The sequence below is a fragment of the Mercenaria mercenaria genome, chromosome 12, assembly GCF_021730395.1.
Source record: "Mercenaria mercenaria strain notata chromosome 12, MADL_Memer_1, whole genome shotgun sequence".
Classification (NCBI taxonomy): Eukaryota; Metazoa; Mollusca; class Bivalvia; order Venerida; family Veneridae; genus Mercenaria; species Mercenaria mercenaria.
In genome coordinates, this window is record NC_069372.1 from 36472652 (window position 1) to 36490583 (window position 17932).

At 35.8% G+C, this 17932-nt stretch overlaps 1 protein-coding gene across 3 annotated transcripts in view; it reads left to right on the top strand.

The window, feature by feature from the left end:
• The window catches only part of LOC123534328 (nucleolar protein dao-5-like), a 95779-nt gene extending 79720 nt beyond the window's left edge, over positions 1 to 16059 (top strand). The window contains exons 3-11 of one of the 3 annotated variants that reach the window (XM_053519685.1): positions 615 to 726; positions 2063 to 2275; positions 2865 to 3059; positions 6542 to 8448; positions 9346 to 9504; positions 10741 to 10842; positions 13192 to 13360; positions 13938 to 14027; positions 15868 to 16059. In XM_053519685.1, the coding sequence (XP_053375660.1) occupies positions 615 to 726; positions 2063 to 2275; positions 2865 to 3059; positions 6542 to 8448; positions 9346 to 9504; positions 10741 to 10842; positions 13192 to 13360; positions 13938 to 14027; positions 15868 to 16004 (3084 nt within the window). In that variant the 3' untranslated portion in view covers positions 16005 to 16059. The remainder of the gene's footprint in view (positions 1 to 614; positions 727 to 2062; positions 2276 to 2864; positions 3060 to 6541; positions 8449 to 9345; positions 9505 to 10740; positions 10843 to 13191; positions 13361 to 13937; positions 14028 to 15867) is intronic. The other 2 variants (XM_053519687.1, XM_053519686.1) reach the window with 2 other exon arrangements.
• The last annotated feature ends 1873 nt before the right edge of the window (positions 16060 to 17932 follow it).

The window sequence follows — 17932 nt, forward strand, 5'->3', positions numbered from 1 at the left end:
GTGCAGACCATGAACAGCCAGCACGGATGTGCAGGCTGATCTTGGTTTGCTTTGTTTGCAGAGGCAGAATTACTTGCCGACAGCAGGCTAAAGGTTAAAGGCAATGTAAATGTATTGTTTAAAAACAAGTAGATGTATAACAATTTGCATATTAGAATCGGTATGGAAGTCTTTCCTTGAAACCATGTAATTGGTTTTATAAATAAAGAAAATTTTCCAATGCCAGGGAATGTGTTTGCTTGTTTTTTTTTTCGAAAAATGCAGATAAATGAATAATTAAAATTGACTGGTCATTTGAAAGTGAATCAAACAATTAAGTTAAGGGGAGCGGTGGTCTAGTGGTTAAGGTGTCGGCCGCTCAACCCAGGGGTTGTGGGTTCGAGCCCCATTGGGTCACGACCATGACTTCTCATATGACACCAGTACTGGTTTTTCCAGGAAGCGGACTCTAGAATGGTTCAAATAAGCTTAAAGCTTTCATCACAATCGAGCTAAAACAAATTAGTATAAACTAAACAATTGAATTGACTGAAAATGATGCTTGTACAGTTTGGAAAATGCATAAATTGTCAATAATATTTTTCCAGTATTGTGTTTGTTATTTATTTTGACAGCAAAGCAATGAGTTGGAAACCCCAGAAAAAACTTCAGTCTCGCAGGAAGAATCCCCTGGAAACAAAGAAAATAAACAGTCAAACCAAAAGTCTTCAACTTTCATAATTAAAGGTAATCACTGGTTATGAGTTTCTGTATTTTTAGCTTGTCTGATTTTTAAAAAAAAAATCTACGAGGTATTGTTGTCACTTGATCCTCGGTGTTGGTTAAAATCTTTGTTTAGGTCCATCTTTTCTCATAAACGATGAGAGCTGAATTGTTGAAACTTTGCACACTTGTTTATCATCATTAGTTGACAGTGTAGGCCAAGAACCATAACTCTGATGTGCATTTTGTTAGAATTATGGCCCTATTTGTACTTAGAAAATTGAATTTCTTGGTTGAAATTTTTGTTAAGGTCCACCCTTTCTCAAACACTATAAGAGCTACAGGTTTGAATCTTTGCACACTTGTTTATCATCATATTTTAAAGGTGACTATATAGGTCAAGAACCATAACTCTAACCTGCATTTTGTCAGAATTATGGCCCTTTTTGTACTTAGAAATTCTGAACTAGAACACTTTACTACATATTGACCAGCACTTGCAGACAAGTGATGGCATCCGTAGGCGGTGCTCTTGTTATTAACTTGCTTTAGTCTTCATAACTGTGGTTTTAAATGTTGCTGTCTTGTTGGCCACTTAGCATGTTAAGTTCACCTAACATAAATGTAATGTAAATTCATTGGTATTTGTAGGGGACTAAGTTTTGTGGATTTCTTGATCCCATGAAATTAAATCCTTCTATATTTATATATTTCATATACATCTTTACAGTATGAATTTTTCCATAAATTTGTGCCCCTGCATAATTGCTTTTTTGGATGATTTAGCCACAAAATGTTATGGGTTTAAATTTGAATGATTTTGCTGTAATTATTTTACGAAGAGTAACAGAAATAGCTAAAATATTTGATCTTTGTGGCTGTTGCAATGTAAGTAAAAATAATCAAAAAAGGTATGAAATACCAGATTTAGAATTCAGTTCACATGAATTGCATAGCTGAGGATAACTAATAAAACAGATTTACTCTGTAATTCATATTTCATTCCAGATAACCCCAGTTGATAATAATGCTTAGTGACTATGGGTGCCAGATTATTTTCTTTTGTACACATATAAAAAGGTATACATGTTATGGCCCTAGAATTAATCACAATTGTGAAAATTGACATTGATCACTCGATGAGTAGGTTATTTTTAAAGTCAACATTTCTTTGCTGTGACAAGCTTATTTGTGAATATAACCACCCTTGTTTTTTGCTCGTCTAATTTTTGTAACTTTCAGACTGTAACCAGTTTCTTATAAATTTCCTTCTTTGGGAAATTAAATGAATTGCAAAGAGAATGCATAAATGTAATAAATACGAATGTGAAATTCAAGAAGTTTGGCCTTAAAATTTTAGGTCAGGTTGTGGACAGAAATGATCTATATAAATCCAACAGCAAGAAAACAAAAGAAAAGTCACCACCTGAAAAGCAGAAAGTTGATGAGATCAAGAAGAAAAAAGAGACACCTGAAACAAAGCCTGAAACTAAATCTGAAAAATCCTCATACTCAAAACAAAAAGCAGCTGCTGCTAAACTCAAGATTAACGAAGTGATGTCTGCCGTACTAGGTGAGATAAAATGAGCCTGGTTTGTTTCTTTTGTTGTTTTCCAACAATGTTTCAGTTAAGTAACAGCAATGACAAATTGAGTAAGGCCAGTCACTTAAATTTCTTATCATTGCAGTTTGCTATTGTGAATGGTAAGTGGTGCCTTAGTTTTTGTACCCTCAGAATGACGCAAATATTAATGACATTTTACATTAGTTAGTTTATTAGTCTGCTCTGTATTCTCGGATGTATCTTTTCAAGGTATTCAGATTAATAAACTTATAAATGCATTTATGCTAAACATAATGAGGTGAATGTAGTGCTCAAGTGTTAATCCTGTATCTTCCAGGATTTTGTGATTTTTCAGGACTGGTCCAGATTTCAGGCTTTAGACTGCCAGAAAATCCCTTTGTAACTCTATTGAAAAAGGAGATTTCAGATTTTAGAATGTAGGTTTTCAGGCTTTTGGTTTTTGACTGAATCCCGGACCTGATCTTCAAGGTCAGGGTCATAGCAAGAGCACTCCAATCGGGCCATAAAAGCTTTGCTATTGGGTGGAGTATGAAATATTAATAAACTAAACAAATACATGCACAGTTATTTTATACAGGTCCGGACAAAGATGAAAGCTCTAGCGAAGTATCAAGCGTGAGTAGTCTGACAGATACGTCGTTGTCTGAGGTAGAGGAGGAACCAGAGGCTGGGGAACAGATCAATGAAGCACTAGAGAAATTAAAGGCGGCAAGAGAGAAAAAAATACAAATGTCAATTGAGAAGAAAAACAAGACCGAGAAAAAGGAGAAAGGTTGGTTCAAAATGGGTGCTGTCACGGGAATGGTTCATTCAAAAGTTTCGTGCAGTTTAATGCAGGCTTTTGACTAGGTCTGTCTTTTCCTTCTAGAATGAAAATGTTACATAATAGTAGACTTTGAAGGAAATTTATTTTATAAATGGAAGTTTATCTTGCTAATTAATGCTGTGATGGGAAGTATTTTCGACTAAAAACATGGTTATATGTTTTGTTTGTGGCACAAACTTAAAAGATGTCGCAAATTTCCTTTGCTTGCCAAAGTCACTACTTCCCTACTCTTTAACTCATCAACTTCATTATTATCAGCAGTGATTTTTAGCTCTACTATTCGAAGAACAATAGTAGAGCTATCCTACTCACCACGGCTTTGACGTTGGTTAAGTTTTTCGTACCTGTCCACATTTTGACAAAACCTTTTGAGATAAAGCCTTGAAACTTTTAACACTTGTGTACAATCACTGTTTCCAGTTTTAGGCAAGAGTGCATAACTCCATCAAGGATTTTGGCTGAATTATGTCTCCTTTTAACTTAAAAATCTTGGTAAAGTTTTTTGTACCAGTTCATATTTTGTGTAATCTGTATGACATATGGCTTTGAAACATATTACTTGTTTATTATAACAATCTCTTTCTGTAGGCAAGAGTAGATAACTCTGTCAACTATTTTGGCTGAATTATGGCCCTTCTTGGACTTGGAAATTAGTAAAATTTTCTTACAAGTCCATGTTTTAACAATTTTCTTACAAGTCCATGTTTTGTCAAAAGTATTTGACATATGGCTTTGAAACTTAGAGCACTTGTTTATCATTATGATTTCCATCTGTACGCAAGAGTACATAACTCTGTCAACTATTTTGGCCGAATTATGTCCCTTTTTGAACTTGGAAGTTGGTTCAGTTTTCGTACAAGTCCATGTTTTGTCAAACTATTTGACATGTAGCTTTGAAACTTTGAATGCTTGTTTATCATCATGATTTCTATCTGTAGGCGGAAGTACATGACAGTGTCAACTATTTTGGCTGAATTATGACCCTTTTTGGACATGGAAATTGGTTCAATATTTGTACAAGTCAGTGTTTTGTCAAAACGTTTTGACATGTGGCTTTTAAACTTATAATAACACTTGTTTATCATCATGAACTCCATCTGTAGGCAAGAGTGTATAACTAGATTTTAACTATTTTGACTGAATAATGGCCCTTTTTGGACTTGGAAATCAGTTGATTTTTTCATACCAGTCCATATTTTGCCTAACCTGTTTGTCATATTGCTTTGAAACTTTGACTACTTGTTTACCATCATTATAAGTCTACATATATTGGCAAGACTACATAAGTAGGACAAGGACTATAGCCCAGTTGTGGCCGTCTTTTGACATAGAAATTAGTTAAGTTTCGCATACCGTACCATATTTTTTCTAAACTGTTTGATATATAGCTTTGAAACTTTGAACACTTGCTTACCATCATGGTCACACATTGCCATATAGTGCAAGACTTATCCAAATCCACAAATACAGGTACATGGTCTTGCCTATTTTTCTTCTTTTGTCTGAAAATCTCTGGTAATATTTTGACCACATACTTCCATCACTTCTTCGATTAGTCGAGAGCGCTGTCGATAAACAGCTCTCGCTTTCTTAAGGGGGAAATATAGCGCTATTAACTGCAAAAGTGGGGAAATCCAAATCATTTGATTTTCATGATAACAGACACAGTACCTACTTGCATGAACTGATGCAGGTGTCTTTAAGAATATAGCACCTGATGAGAAGTAAATTATATATTTAGTTTGACATAATCAGTCCATAACAGCTGCACGAGTTGTAAATTTAAAGCAACATGGGAATAGTTGGGGTTAAAAAATATATAAAATGCCAACTTCGTAAAATTATTCACTATGCATTTTACGTAACATTTTCTTTAAAATCCAAGAGGAAAATATGACATTCTTTAAGGGAAAATATAACAGTTTTAAGGAAAAAATGTAGCTATTTTTATGCCCCCGGCATCTACTGATGCGGGAGGCATATAGTGATTGTCCTGTCCGTCCGTTTGTTCGAGCTCACATTTGCATACCTAGGTGGCTATAGGAACAATAGGTAACTGTACTTTTTCTTTGATGTCATTCATTCCGTAAGGCTTTTATGTGGCTATTTTTCTCTTACGTGGCTAAAAGAACAATAGAGAGAACAAAAGAGTAGCCACATAAGTATCCATATGTGGGAATGTCCGTCCATCTGTCCGTACGAGGTTAACCAAATGGGACCATTTCGTTTAGCATCAATACCCCTTACAAGAATGACTTCATACTAATGCAGATGTAACCTGTGACCATTCCTCATCTTCAGACATCACCTGACCTCAGTTTGACCTTGACCTCATTTTGGACTTGGGTTGTTTATATGGGCCATCTCTTGGTTAACCAAATGGGACCGTTCCGTCTAGCATCAATACCCCTTACTAGAAGGACTTGATACTAATGCAGATGTAACCTGTGACCATTCCTCAACTTCAGACATCACCTGACCTCAGTTTGACCTTGAACTTGACCTCGTTTTGGACTTTGGTTGCTTTGTCTCGACAAGGATGCCACCGGGGGCATCAAGCGTTTATTGAACGCAGCTTCTTGTTTGCTAGTTGAAACAGCCTGTACTCTACTATAAAAAAAAGGCAAAAAAATCACTGATAAGTTTCATATGTTACTACACATCGTTCCTTATCCCTCCATACATACACTTTGACACACCATTTTACCTTCCCCCATACACTGACATGCAATTCTACCCTCACCCAGTTTCATCCTGACGCACATACACCCACAAAAGTAACACTTTTTTCATGTCTTTTTTTTTTCATCGCTGTCATGTTGGTCCATATTGATATTATAATTATAACAGGATACTACCTGTTTTAGTTTCTCTGTTTCTGCATCGTTCTGTTTCTTAGTATTCTGTCACCAGGGATATGACTCTACCTCTGTAAACAGCTGATTTCCTTTTGTGGAAAATAAAATTGAATAAAAGTTTGGTCAGATATGTGCAAAATATGTAGTTTTGTTAAAATGTATAGGGGATATCCTCTGATTTCATCCTTTTTTGGTGAAATAATCACAACCCTGCTTTACTAATAAACCGCTCCCCTTGTCCCCACCCTAACCTCTGCCACTTACACTGTAGTACACACTCCCGCTCCCTAGAACACACCCCAGGAAGTGAAAACAATGTTACCGATTTTCTGTTGCTTTCATTGTTTTCTGTAGTGATAACTTTGTTTTGGCAAATATTTTCAAATACCTGTTGTTATCTTGTGAAAATCAAACAAACTTTAAAACTATTTCTCTTTAAACCTGTTCACTACAGTTCAAACATAGTCCTAAGTATGTCAATGTGTGCTGCCTCATTATAAATGATTACATGTATTTATGTTTAATCAGTATTTAAAGAGCTGTATTTAAATTTCTTATTTTCCTTTAAAGCAAAGACAAAGACAAAGGCAAGAAGAAGTTTAGCTATGGAAGTTTCAAAACTGAAAGACAAAAAACCTATAAAAGCTGGGGATGATTCTGAGGAAATAATTCTGATAAGTGATCTTGCTTCTGCGGACAGTGATGTAACAAATGAAAGACTGGCTGGAAATGATTTGAAAGGAAAAGACTCTGGTAACATGAAAAAACTTAGAAATGTGATGAAAGATTCTTCAAAACCAAATTCTGATTCTGGGGAATTGAAACTAACAAGAACACCACAAAGTTATGATAAGCACAAAAAGTGGATAACTGGTAAGAAATTTGTGGATGGTTCAGAGAAAAAGAAAAAATTTGTAAAAAGAAAAAGAAAGAAAATTGAGGATGAAACTACTAGTGATTCTGATTCCGAAGATGAGGATGATGTGAAAAAAACAGTCAGACAGAGAAAAGATTTAAGGCAGAGGAAGACTAACAAGAAAAAGATTGAAGTCGATAAGGATTTGGAATCAGATTCAGAAGATGAAACGTTGGATAAAATTGCAGCAAGGTGTAATAATAGTGCAAAGTCTGTTGAGGACAAAGTTGATAAAATCATGAAGGAAAAGCAACGTGATAGGCATACTAGGGAGGGAAGTAACGCTACAAATAAAACGCATTCTCAAAAATCTGAAGAAACTAATATTGATTCAGATGTTAGTAAAGGGGATACTCCTTTAGCAAAGAAAAAGAAGGAAAAGTCTACTAAAGTAGGTAGTGATTCAGAACATAGTACCGGGGATACCCCTTTAGCAAAGAAAAAGAAAGAAAAGTCTACTAAAGTAGGTAGTGATTCAGAACACAGTACAAGGGATACGCCTTTAGCAGAGAAAAAGAAGGAAAAGTCTACGAAAGTGGGTAGTGATTCAGAACACGGTACTGGGGATTCTCCTCTAGCAAAGAAAAAGAAAGAGAAGTCTAATAAAGTAGGTAGTGATTCAGAACATAGTACTGGGGATACTCCTTTAGTTAGAAAGAAAAAAATAAAGAAGAGGGTGATATTAGACTCTGATTCAGAATCTGGTATGGGTAATACGCCTTTAGCAGAGAAAAAATTAGGGAAAGTTTCTGAGAATTCCAAAAATAAAACTGACAATGATAATGGGAAAGAAACCTCTAAGAAATCCATTGACGTAGAGAAAGATGAAAAAGGAAATATTCCTACATTGTCTGAATTGAGTAGTGGAGATATGCCGTTAGCTCAGATAAAAAAGAACAAAAAGACTAAGTCAGAATCAGTTGTAAATAAAGAAATGTCTGTTAAAAAGAAAACCAAAGTAAAAAAATCTTTAGGATATGATTCGGATGAAAGTTCTGAAGAAACACTTTTAGCAAAAAAGAAAGAGAAAATCAAAGACAAAACTGCGAATGAAGATTCTGTTAAAAGTGCTAAAAGAAAAAGGAGATTATCTGAGAGTTCAAGTGCTAGTACGGGGGACACGCCTCTCATAAGAAAGTCAAAGAAACAGAAACTTAATAAAACATCAAGTAAAGAGAATGATTCAAATTCAGAACTCAGTGATGTAAGTACTGGTGATACACCTCTGGTTTATAAAAAGAAACTTCGAGTCAGGATTGAGAAAGTAAATGTACATATCCCAGAAACTGTAAAAGATTCTGGAACAAAATCTGGTGAAAAAATGGAAGAAAGCACTGACGACTTAGATACTCATAAAAGTAAAAATAAGAAGGGTAAAAAGGAACTCCCTTGTGAAGAAAGTGAAAATTCCGAAGATTCTCCACAAAAAGCTGAAAACTGTGATAATATTATTGACAATGATTCTCCATTGAAAATGGTTAAAGGTCATCGTAAGGGGCAGAAAAGACTTGAAAGTAGTTCTGAGGGAGGGTCTCCGCTTAAGAAGCCACCAAAAAAGAAGGTACTTTCTCTCCTAATTTGTGCATAAAGCTCATGCATGCATTAGGTTATATTATGAAATAGAGGGTTTTGGAAATTGTCGGTTTCTCAGTTTTAGACTGACTTTTTAACATTTTTAGACTGATCTTTAAAATGTGAACCTTTGCACACAATTTAATGAAACTTCACACAAGTTATCAGTACCAACCCCTACTTGTGCATGGTATATAGGAAAAATCTTAAAAAATCTTCTTGTCCGAAACCATAAGACTTAGGCCTTTGATATTTGGTATGTAGCATTGTCTTGTGGTCCTCTACCAAAATTGTTCAAATTATGCCTCTGGGGTGAAAAGAGGCCAAGCCCTTGGGGTCCCAAGTTTTACATAGACTTATATAGGAAAAAACTTTAAAAATCTTCTTGTCTGAAACCACAAAACCTAGGCCTTTGATGTTTGGTATGTAGCATTGCCTTGTGGTCTTCTACCAAGATTGTTCAAATTATGCCCCTGGTGTGAAAAGAGGCCCTGTCCTGGGGTCCCAAGTTTTACATAGAATTATATAGGAAAATGTTTTTACAATCTTCTTGTCTGAAAGTTCAAGGCCTAGGCTTTTGGTCCTCTACCAAGAGTGTTCAAATTATGGCGCTGGGGTAAAAAGCGGCCCTGCCCTGGGGGTCCTAAATTTTACATAGACTTACATAGGAAAAAACTTTTAATAATCTTCTTGACTGAAAGTACAAGGCCTAGGCTTTTGATACTTGGTATGTAGTATTGCCTAGTGGCTTTCAGTGACCATGAATGTGACCAACTGACCTACTTTATTAATATTTTAGCATCAGTTTTACATTTGAAACATGCAGCTTATATTACTCAGGTGAGCGATCCATGGTCATCATGACCCTCTTATTATGTTCTTACAGAAGACGAACCAGAAGGAGGTTCCCTCAGATAGTGTTGTTAATGGAGCGAGCAGTCAGTCAGACCCTACAAGGTCACAAGTTTCTGACAGTTCTGATGCTGACAGTGATGACTCTGATGATGTACCTCTGGCAGTAATAAAACAAACAGTAAAAACCAAGGTAAGGTATAGTTTTGTGTGAAAACCAAGGTAAGGTATAGTTTTGTGTGAAAACTAAGGTAAGGTATAGTTTTGTGTAAAAAACCAAGTTAAAGTATAGTTTTGTGTAAAAACCAAGGTAAGGTATAGTTGTGTGTGAAAACCAGGGTAAGGTATAGTTTTGTGTGAAAACTAAGGTAAGGTATAGTTTTGTGTAAAAAACCAAGTTAAGGACGTATGCTAGAATTTGGTGCGAAAATTTTCCCAATAACAGAAATTCTTCAAACTTTGGATATTGAAGGACAATCATCTAAGAAACAAAAATATGCAATAAAAATTATAAGTCACCGGATTCGAAAAAGAGTTATCTGCCCTTGAAAACGGCATTTCCCCCAAAAATGACGTTTTCAAGGGCAGATAACTCTTTTTCGATACCGGTGACCTCTGATTTTTATTGCATATTTTTGTTTCTTAGATGATTGTCCTTCAATATCCAAAGTTAAAAGAAATTCTGTTATTGGAAAAATTTTCGCCCATCTCATATACAGGGAATTCTAGAATACGCCTTTAAGGTATAGCTTTGTGTGAAAACCAAGGTAAGGTATAGTTTAATGTGAAAAGCTAAGGTAAAGTATAGTGTTAAGGGTAATTAAGCTTGTAACTGTTGATAAAAGGGCCTACTTTGATTGCCTGACACCTTGTTTTTAGATTGAAAAAAACATCATTTGGCATGCAGCAACACACTACAGTTGTTAAATCAGGAATTTGAGTTTTGAGTGATGTGTTGAGATGAAACTTGGTCTGTACTCAATATGTATTTTATATTATAGACAAAATGTTTAGATTTCATATTTGGCCTGTGGTTTCAAGGTCAAGGTAACAGTTACTAAAAAGAAGAAAAACTGTATTCAGTAACTCTAGACAGGTTAATGAGAATAAAATAAAACCACAGCTACTTAAAAAGCTAATAGTTATATAATGTTAAGGTCCTTTTTACTTAATAAAGAGAAACTGATGGCTGCTCAGTAGCTCAAGTGAGAATAAAAAGAATCAAGTGAAACTTGTCACTAAGGGAAACCTTTTTCAGTACATTGGTTGGGATTATGTATGGGGACAGAGGGTAAAGGTCCAGTCACTCTCACTAAAATAAAAAAAAAAAACATTGTCCATTAACAAAGGTCAAGATTGAAAGTTGTTTTGCTAATTTGTAAGAAAAGTCATTTAGAGTCTTCAGAATGGTTTGTATTTGTGTTTACAGATGTCTGATTTGTCCTCAGACAGTGAGGATGATCTTCCACTAAGCAAGACTAAAGCAGCTCAAAGTAAAGAAGAGATGACAACTAAAGCCAAGAGTAAAAAGGTTATTTTGATTTCATTTAAAGTTGGCAGCGACTCCTTGTCCCATAGTTTTGAAATTTATATCTTATAAGCACTGGAAAATATGTTGCATTGGTGTGAATATAGTGTCTCCGCACAGTGATGTAAATGTAGTGTAATATAAAATGTCGGCACAGAGGTGTAAATATAATGTCTCCCAGCTCAGTGGTGTGAATGTAGTGTCTCCCGGCACAGTGGTGTAAATATAGAGTGACTCCTGAACAGCAGTGTATGTATAGATTGTCTCCCAGCACAGTGGTGTAAATATATATAGTATGGTGTAAATGTAAAGTGTCTCCCGGCACAGTGATGTAAATAGAGAGTGTCTCCCAGCACATTGATGTAAATGTGGAGTTTCTTCCAGTACAGTAGTGTAAATGTGGAGTTTCTTCCAGTACAGTAGTGTAAATGTGGAGTTTCTTCCAGTACAGTAGTGTAAATGTGGAGTTTCTTCCAGTACAGTAGTGTAAACATAGTGTCTCCTGACTCAGTGTTGTAAATTTGGAGTGTTTTGTGGCACAGTAGTATAAATTTAGAGTGCCTCCCAGCACAGTGGTGTAAATATGGTGTCTTTTGGCACAGTAGTGTAAATATAGTGTCTCTTGGCTCAGTGTTGTAAATTTGGAGTGTCTCCCAGCACAGTGGTGTAAATGTAGATCGTCTCTTGGCTCAGTGGTGTAAATATAGTGTCTCTTGGCTCAGTGGTGTAAATGTAGAGTATCTCGTGGCACAGTGGTGTAAATATAGTATATCCTGGCTCAGTGGTGTAAATGTAGAGTGTCTCACGGCACAGTGGTGTAAATGTAGTGTCTACTGACTCAGTGGTGTAAATGTTGTGTCTCAATTTGTTTGTTTGTTTTGGGTTTAACGCCGTTTTTCAACAGTATTTCAGTTATGTAACGACGGGCAGTTAACCTAACCAGTGTTCCTGGATTCTGTACCAGTACAAACCTGTTCTCCGCAAGTAACTGCCAACTTCCCCACATGAATCAGAGGTGGAGGACTCATGATTTCAGACACAATGTCGTTTATCAAATAGTCACGGAGAACACACGCCCCGCCCGAGGATCGAACTTGCGATCCGTAGACCAACGCTCTACCTACTGAGCTAAGCGGGCGGGTTCTCAAGGCACAGTGGTGTAAATGTAGTGTCTACTGACTCGGTGTAAATGTTGAGTGTCTCGCGGCACAGTGGTGTAAATGTAGTGTCTACTGACTCAGTGGTGTAAATGTTGAGTGTCTCCCGGCACAGTGGTGTAAATGTAGTGTCTACTGACTCAGTGGTGTAAATGTTGAGTGTCTCACGGTACAGTGGTGTAAATGTAGTGTCTACTGACTCAATGGTGTAAATGTTGAGTGTCTACTGACTCATTGGTGTAAATATAGTGTCTCACTGCACAGTGGTGTAAATGTAGTGTCTACTGACTCAGTGGTGTAAATGTTGAGTGTCTCACGGCACAGTGGTGTAAATGTAGTGTCTACTGACTCAGTGGTGTAAATGTTGAGTGTCTCACGGCACAGTGGTGTAAATGTAGTGTCTACTGACTCAGTGGTGTAAATGTTGAGTGTCTCACGGCACAGTGGTGTGAATGTAGTGTCTACTGACTCAGTGGTGTAAATGTTGAGTGTCTCACGGCACAGTGGTGAGAATGTTGTGTCTACTGACTCAGTGGTGTAAATGTTGAGGGTCTCACGGCACAGTGGTGTGAATGTAGTGTCTACTGACTCAGTGGTGTAAATGTTGAGTGTCTCACGGCACAGTGGTGTGAATGTAGTGTCTACTGACTCAGTGGTGTAAATGTTGAGTGTCTCACGGCATAGTGGTGTAAATGTAGTGTCTACTGACTCAGTGGTGTAAATGTTGAGTGTCTCCCTAAGTCAGAAGTAAGAATCTCAGTAACATGAGATTTAATTTCTTGCATTGCCACATACACAAAAGTTAATTCCCCACGATTATTTATGATTTCACAGGATGTGAGTAATGTTTAAAAATCCACAAAGCAAGTACTGACTGCAGTAATTGTAAGAATATCTGCTACAATGGATTAAAGAAATATAATTGAGCCGTGCCATGAGAAAACCAACATAATGGGTTTGCGACCAGCATGGATCCAGACCGTCTGCGCATCCGCGCAGTCTGGTCAGGATCCTTGCTGTTCGCTTTTAAAGCCTATTGGAATTGGAGAAACTGTTAGCGAACAGCATGGATCCTGACCAGACTGCGCGGATGTGCAGGCTGGTCTGGATCCATGCTGGTCGCAAACCCACTATGTTGGTTTTCTCATGGCACGGCTCATATGAAAAAGTTTAAACAAATTTGGATTTTTATCAGCAGGTTGAAAGTGGTCCAGTGTCAGACCATGCCTATCTTAGGCAGTTAAGGCAGATCTGTCGAGAATGTCAGATGTTTGTTCGCAACGATCGAGAACTGGCTGGATGTAACACAGACAAGGAGAAAATAGAAAAATTAGAACAAATGTTACGGAATGTTGGAATGAAAGGTACGGAAGTAATGAGGGTTGTGTTTGATAGATAAGATACTGATATAATTATTGTTACTATTTATGAGCCGATTACTTTTTTTTGTGTGAAAATTTTAATCATTTGACTTTGTTTGCATGAAATCTTGCCATTTAGTCCTAAGTGACTTTTTCAAGGGGACATAGCTTTTTGGATTTTAAGTTCAAAAGATAATAATAGAACTATTTATTTAGCTGGTTTGGATAGCCACGAAATCCACAAAAATATGTCCCCTCGCAAACATTTATGATTTCACAATTTACATGTAAAACCAGAATTTTGTTCGTAACATAATACACTTTGATGTATTCCTGTTAGCGCTGTAGATATACTGTAGAATTACAAATGTTGGTGATAGTTTTAATTTCATTCACAAACTGTATGACTGGCAAAAACCATCAAATAGCAGCACTGAGATAACTCGCCAAGACAGACTGCTCACAGGTGGCAGTATGACCTGAAACCTGTCATTGCAAGCCCAAACCCAACAAAACAAATTGTTCACAGGTGATGTTAAGCATGTTATGTACATGTAATCACATTTCTTATGTGTTTTAGGAAAACCAAGCATGAAGAAAGCAGAGGAGGTGAAGTTAATGAAAGAAGCAAAGGAACTGAGTGCCGAGAACATAATATCCAGTGAAACTGGTAGGTGTTTATTACACTAACCCGTCGCCTGCTAAATTTCTATAATGGACTGGTCCATCATTCAGTTTGGGCAGTACCATTTATTATTTGAAGGGGTGTTCACTGAAAATCTACTGACTGAATAGCGAACAGTGCAGACCATGATCAGCCTGCACGGATCTTGGTCTGGACTGGTCGCAAAGGCAAAATCACTTGCACCCCCAGCAGGCTTAAGGTCGTCAACAAGAATATTTTGCTTAATTTATTTGTAAGTTTCTACCAAATGTCACTTTTATTAAAGAAAATATGCATGTATGTTTTAACAAAGTTTGAGAGGACATAAGTTTTAAACCAAAAAATATGAACAATTTCATTTAAGGGTAAAGTAATCATAGTTTCTAAAAGTAAGTAAGTTAATAAAAAATAGATGTGACTTTATACTTCAAGAATGATGTGAAAAGAGAACTTGTTGCGAAAATTTTGAAAAAAGAATATATTTTAAGAACTGTTGTTTTTAGCTCGACTATTCGAAGAATAAGTAGAGCTATCCTACTCACCACGGCGTCGGCGTCGGTGTCGGCGTCGGCGTCACACCCTGGTTAAGTTTTTCGTACCAGTCCACATTTTGACAAAGTCTTTTGAGGTAAAGCTTTGGAACTTTCAACACTTGTTTACCATCACCATGTCCAGTTATAGGCAAGAGTACATAACTCTGTCAAGCATTTTGACTGAATTATGGCCCCTTTTGACTTAGAAATCTTGGTTAAGTTTTTCGTACCAGTTCATATTTTGACAAAGTCTTTTGAGATAAAGCTTTGAAACTTTCAACACTTGTTTACCATCACCATGTTCAGTTGTAGGCAAGAGTACATAACTCCATCAAGCATTTTGGTTGAATTATGGCCCCTTTTTGACTTAGAAATCTCGGTTAAGTTTTTCGTACCAGTCCACATTTTGACAAAGTCTTTTGAGATAAAGCTTTGAAACTTTCAACACTTGTTTACCATCACAATGTCCAGTTGTAGGCAAGAGTACATAACTCCATCAAGCATTTTGACTGAATTATGGCCCCTTTTGACTTAGAAATCTAGGTTAAGTTTTTCGTACCAGTTTATATTTTGTGTAAAGTGTTTGACATATGGCTTTGAAACTTTTATATCTTGTTCAGTATAATAGTCTCTATCAATAGGCAAGAGTACGTAACTCTCTCTTCTTTTTTGGCTGAATTATGGCCCTTTTTGAACTTGGAAATTGGTTCTGTTTTGTAAATGTCCATGTTTTGTCAAGACTATTTGACATATGGCTTTTAAACTTTAAACACTTGTTTATCATTATGATTTCCATCTGTAGGCAAGAGTACATAACTCTGACAATTATTTTGACTGAATTATGGCTCTTTTTGGACTTTGAAATTTGTTCATTTTTTCTTACAAGTCAGCGTTTTGTCAAAACTGTTTGAACTGTGGCTTTGAAACTTTTAACACTAGTTTATCAACATGATTTCCATCTGTAGGCAAGAGTACATAACTCTGTCAACTATTTTGACTGAATTATGGCCCTTTTTGGACTTAGAAATTAGTTAAATTTTTCATATAAGTCCATGTTTTGCCTAACATATAACTTAACATATTTGCCATCATGGTCACACATTGCCATTTAGTGCAAGACTAATCGAAATCCACAAATACAGGAACATTTTTTGTTTAATCCATTTTTTTGTTTAGTCTGAAAATCTATGGAAATATTTTGACCCCATTCTTCAATCAATTCTTCGAATAGTCGAGCGCGCTGTCATCCGACAGCTCTTGTTCCTGATGTTTTCCAAGAAGCAGCTCTCAGTTTCTATTTTAATGTCTAACAGGTCGTGTTATGAGAAAAGTGAAAAGTATTTGGGCAAGAAGAACTATATCTCCAGTTAAACCAGCAAAGTCCGCAACTGGAAACCCATTTGCTGGTCTCGAGGATATTGTTGACAGTGAAGGGACAGAGAGTGGTTGAGGAAAAAGTTATACAAAGCAGAAATGCCCTTCTGGGAGCCTCAAATACATTGTGGACAGTGGGGATAATTTTTTTTTAGAGGGAACACGCTCAGTGAAAAAGATATTAAAGGGGTCTCAAATGGACCGAAAACGATTATAAAATTTGTTTTTTTTAGCTCGCTATTAAAGAATGTCTAGCTATTCTACTACCCTGGCGGCGTGGGTCACACTTGGTTATTTTTTGCATGCAAGTCATAAAGCATCATTTAAAGGCAATAGTTTTAAAAATTTATTTATTCTTTTTCTGGGTCATTACCAACCCACTGGGTCAAGTTCCAAACTTAAAATGTATTTTGGCAAATTATCCCCCCCTTTGGATTAGAAAATTGGTTAAAGTTTTACATGCAAGTTATATCTCCAAAAATTGCAGATTTTGAATTGAAACTTCCGGTTTTGGGGGGTTTAAAATATTGATAGCACCAAAAGTCCAAACTTGATTTTCTTTTTGGGCCCAAATTATCCCCCCCTTTTTGGACTTAGAAAATTTGGTTAAAGTTTGCGTGCAAGTACATACAGTATTACAAAAAGGCAATATTTTTAAAAACTTATTTTTTTTTTTAGACAATTCCCTCCCTCGGGTCAAGCCCCATAATTGGATGTTTTTTGGGCCAAATTATGCCCCCTTTTGGATTTAAAAAATTTCGGGTTTAAAGTTTGCGTGAAATAACATAAGATTCAAAAAGGAAAAGATTTGAAACTTTTTTTTTCTTTTTCTAGATAAATTCCCACCTCATGGGCAAGTCCCATAATTGGCATGTTTTTTGGCCAAATTATGCCCCTTTTGGATTAGAAAATTTGGTTTAAAAGTTTTGCGTGCAAGTACATACGGTTTTACAAAAGGCATATAGATTTGGAATTATTTTTTCTTTTTTAGATCAATTCCCCACCTCACTGGGTCAATTTCCAAAAACCCTTAAATGTTTTTTGGAAAAAATTATGCCCTTTTACTTAAAAAAATTTTAAATTTTTACATCAAACCCCCCCAAAACTAATCAATATTAAAAACTTAACATTTTTTCCCTTTAAAAAATTAAATCAATCCAAACCAAAATTTCCCTTTTTAACTTAAAAACTCAATTTTTTTTTTTTGGGGAAAATTTCACTTCTTCAATATTTTAAACACTTTTTCCCTATAACCTTTTAAATAAAAACTGCTTTTCCCCCCAAAAACTTTTTTAAAAAAAAATTTAAAAAATTTATTTTTAATTTTAAATTTAAAAAAATTAAAACAAAACAAACCCTTTCACTAAATAATTACTTGGATTGATAAATTAAATAATTTTTCCCCAATTTTTTTTAAATTTTAAGGTAACAAAGGTGGGAATGGAAACATTTTTTTTTGAAAAATTTGGGGTAAAAAATAATCAAATAAAGATAAAATTTTTCAGTAAATTCCCAAAAAAAACCACACAACCTTCATCAATAAATTTATAAAAATTTTTATTTTTAAAAATTTTATTGTTAGCCCATTTTGTTGTTTTTCATTTAATTTTTTAGCAAATTAAAAATTAGAAAAAATTCTGCCCGATATAATTTTAAATTGGGGTTTAAATTTTGTACTTCTCAAAAAAAAAGGTATGATATGGGTATTTTTCCCCGACTGTTGTTTTGAATCACCTCCCCCAACCCCGGGGTTTGAGCCTTGTTCCGGCTGTAAAGTGTAGAACCCATCTCCCTGGCTTTCCAAAGGTCAGGATTCTACCAAGTTCCCTATTTGACCTAAAATTAAACCTAAAAAAGATCCTTTGACGCAAATTATTCAAAAGTTTTTCCTGAGCCTACTGTATTTATTATAATAAAGGGTTTTCTCCAAAAAAAGTCAGACATGTTGGCCCCGTGCATGAGAAAACCAACTAGTGGGTTTGCGACCGCAGGGCCCCCCGACCC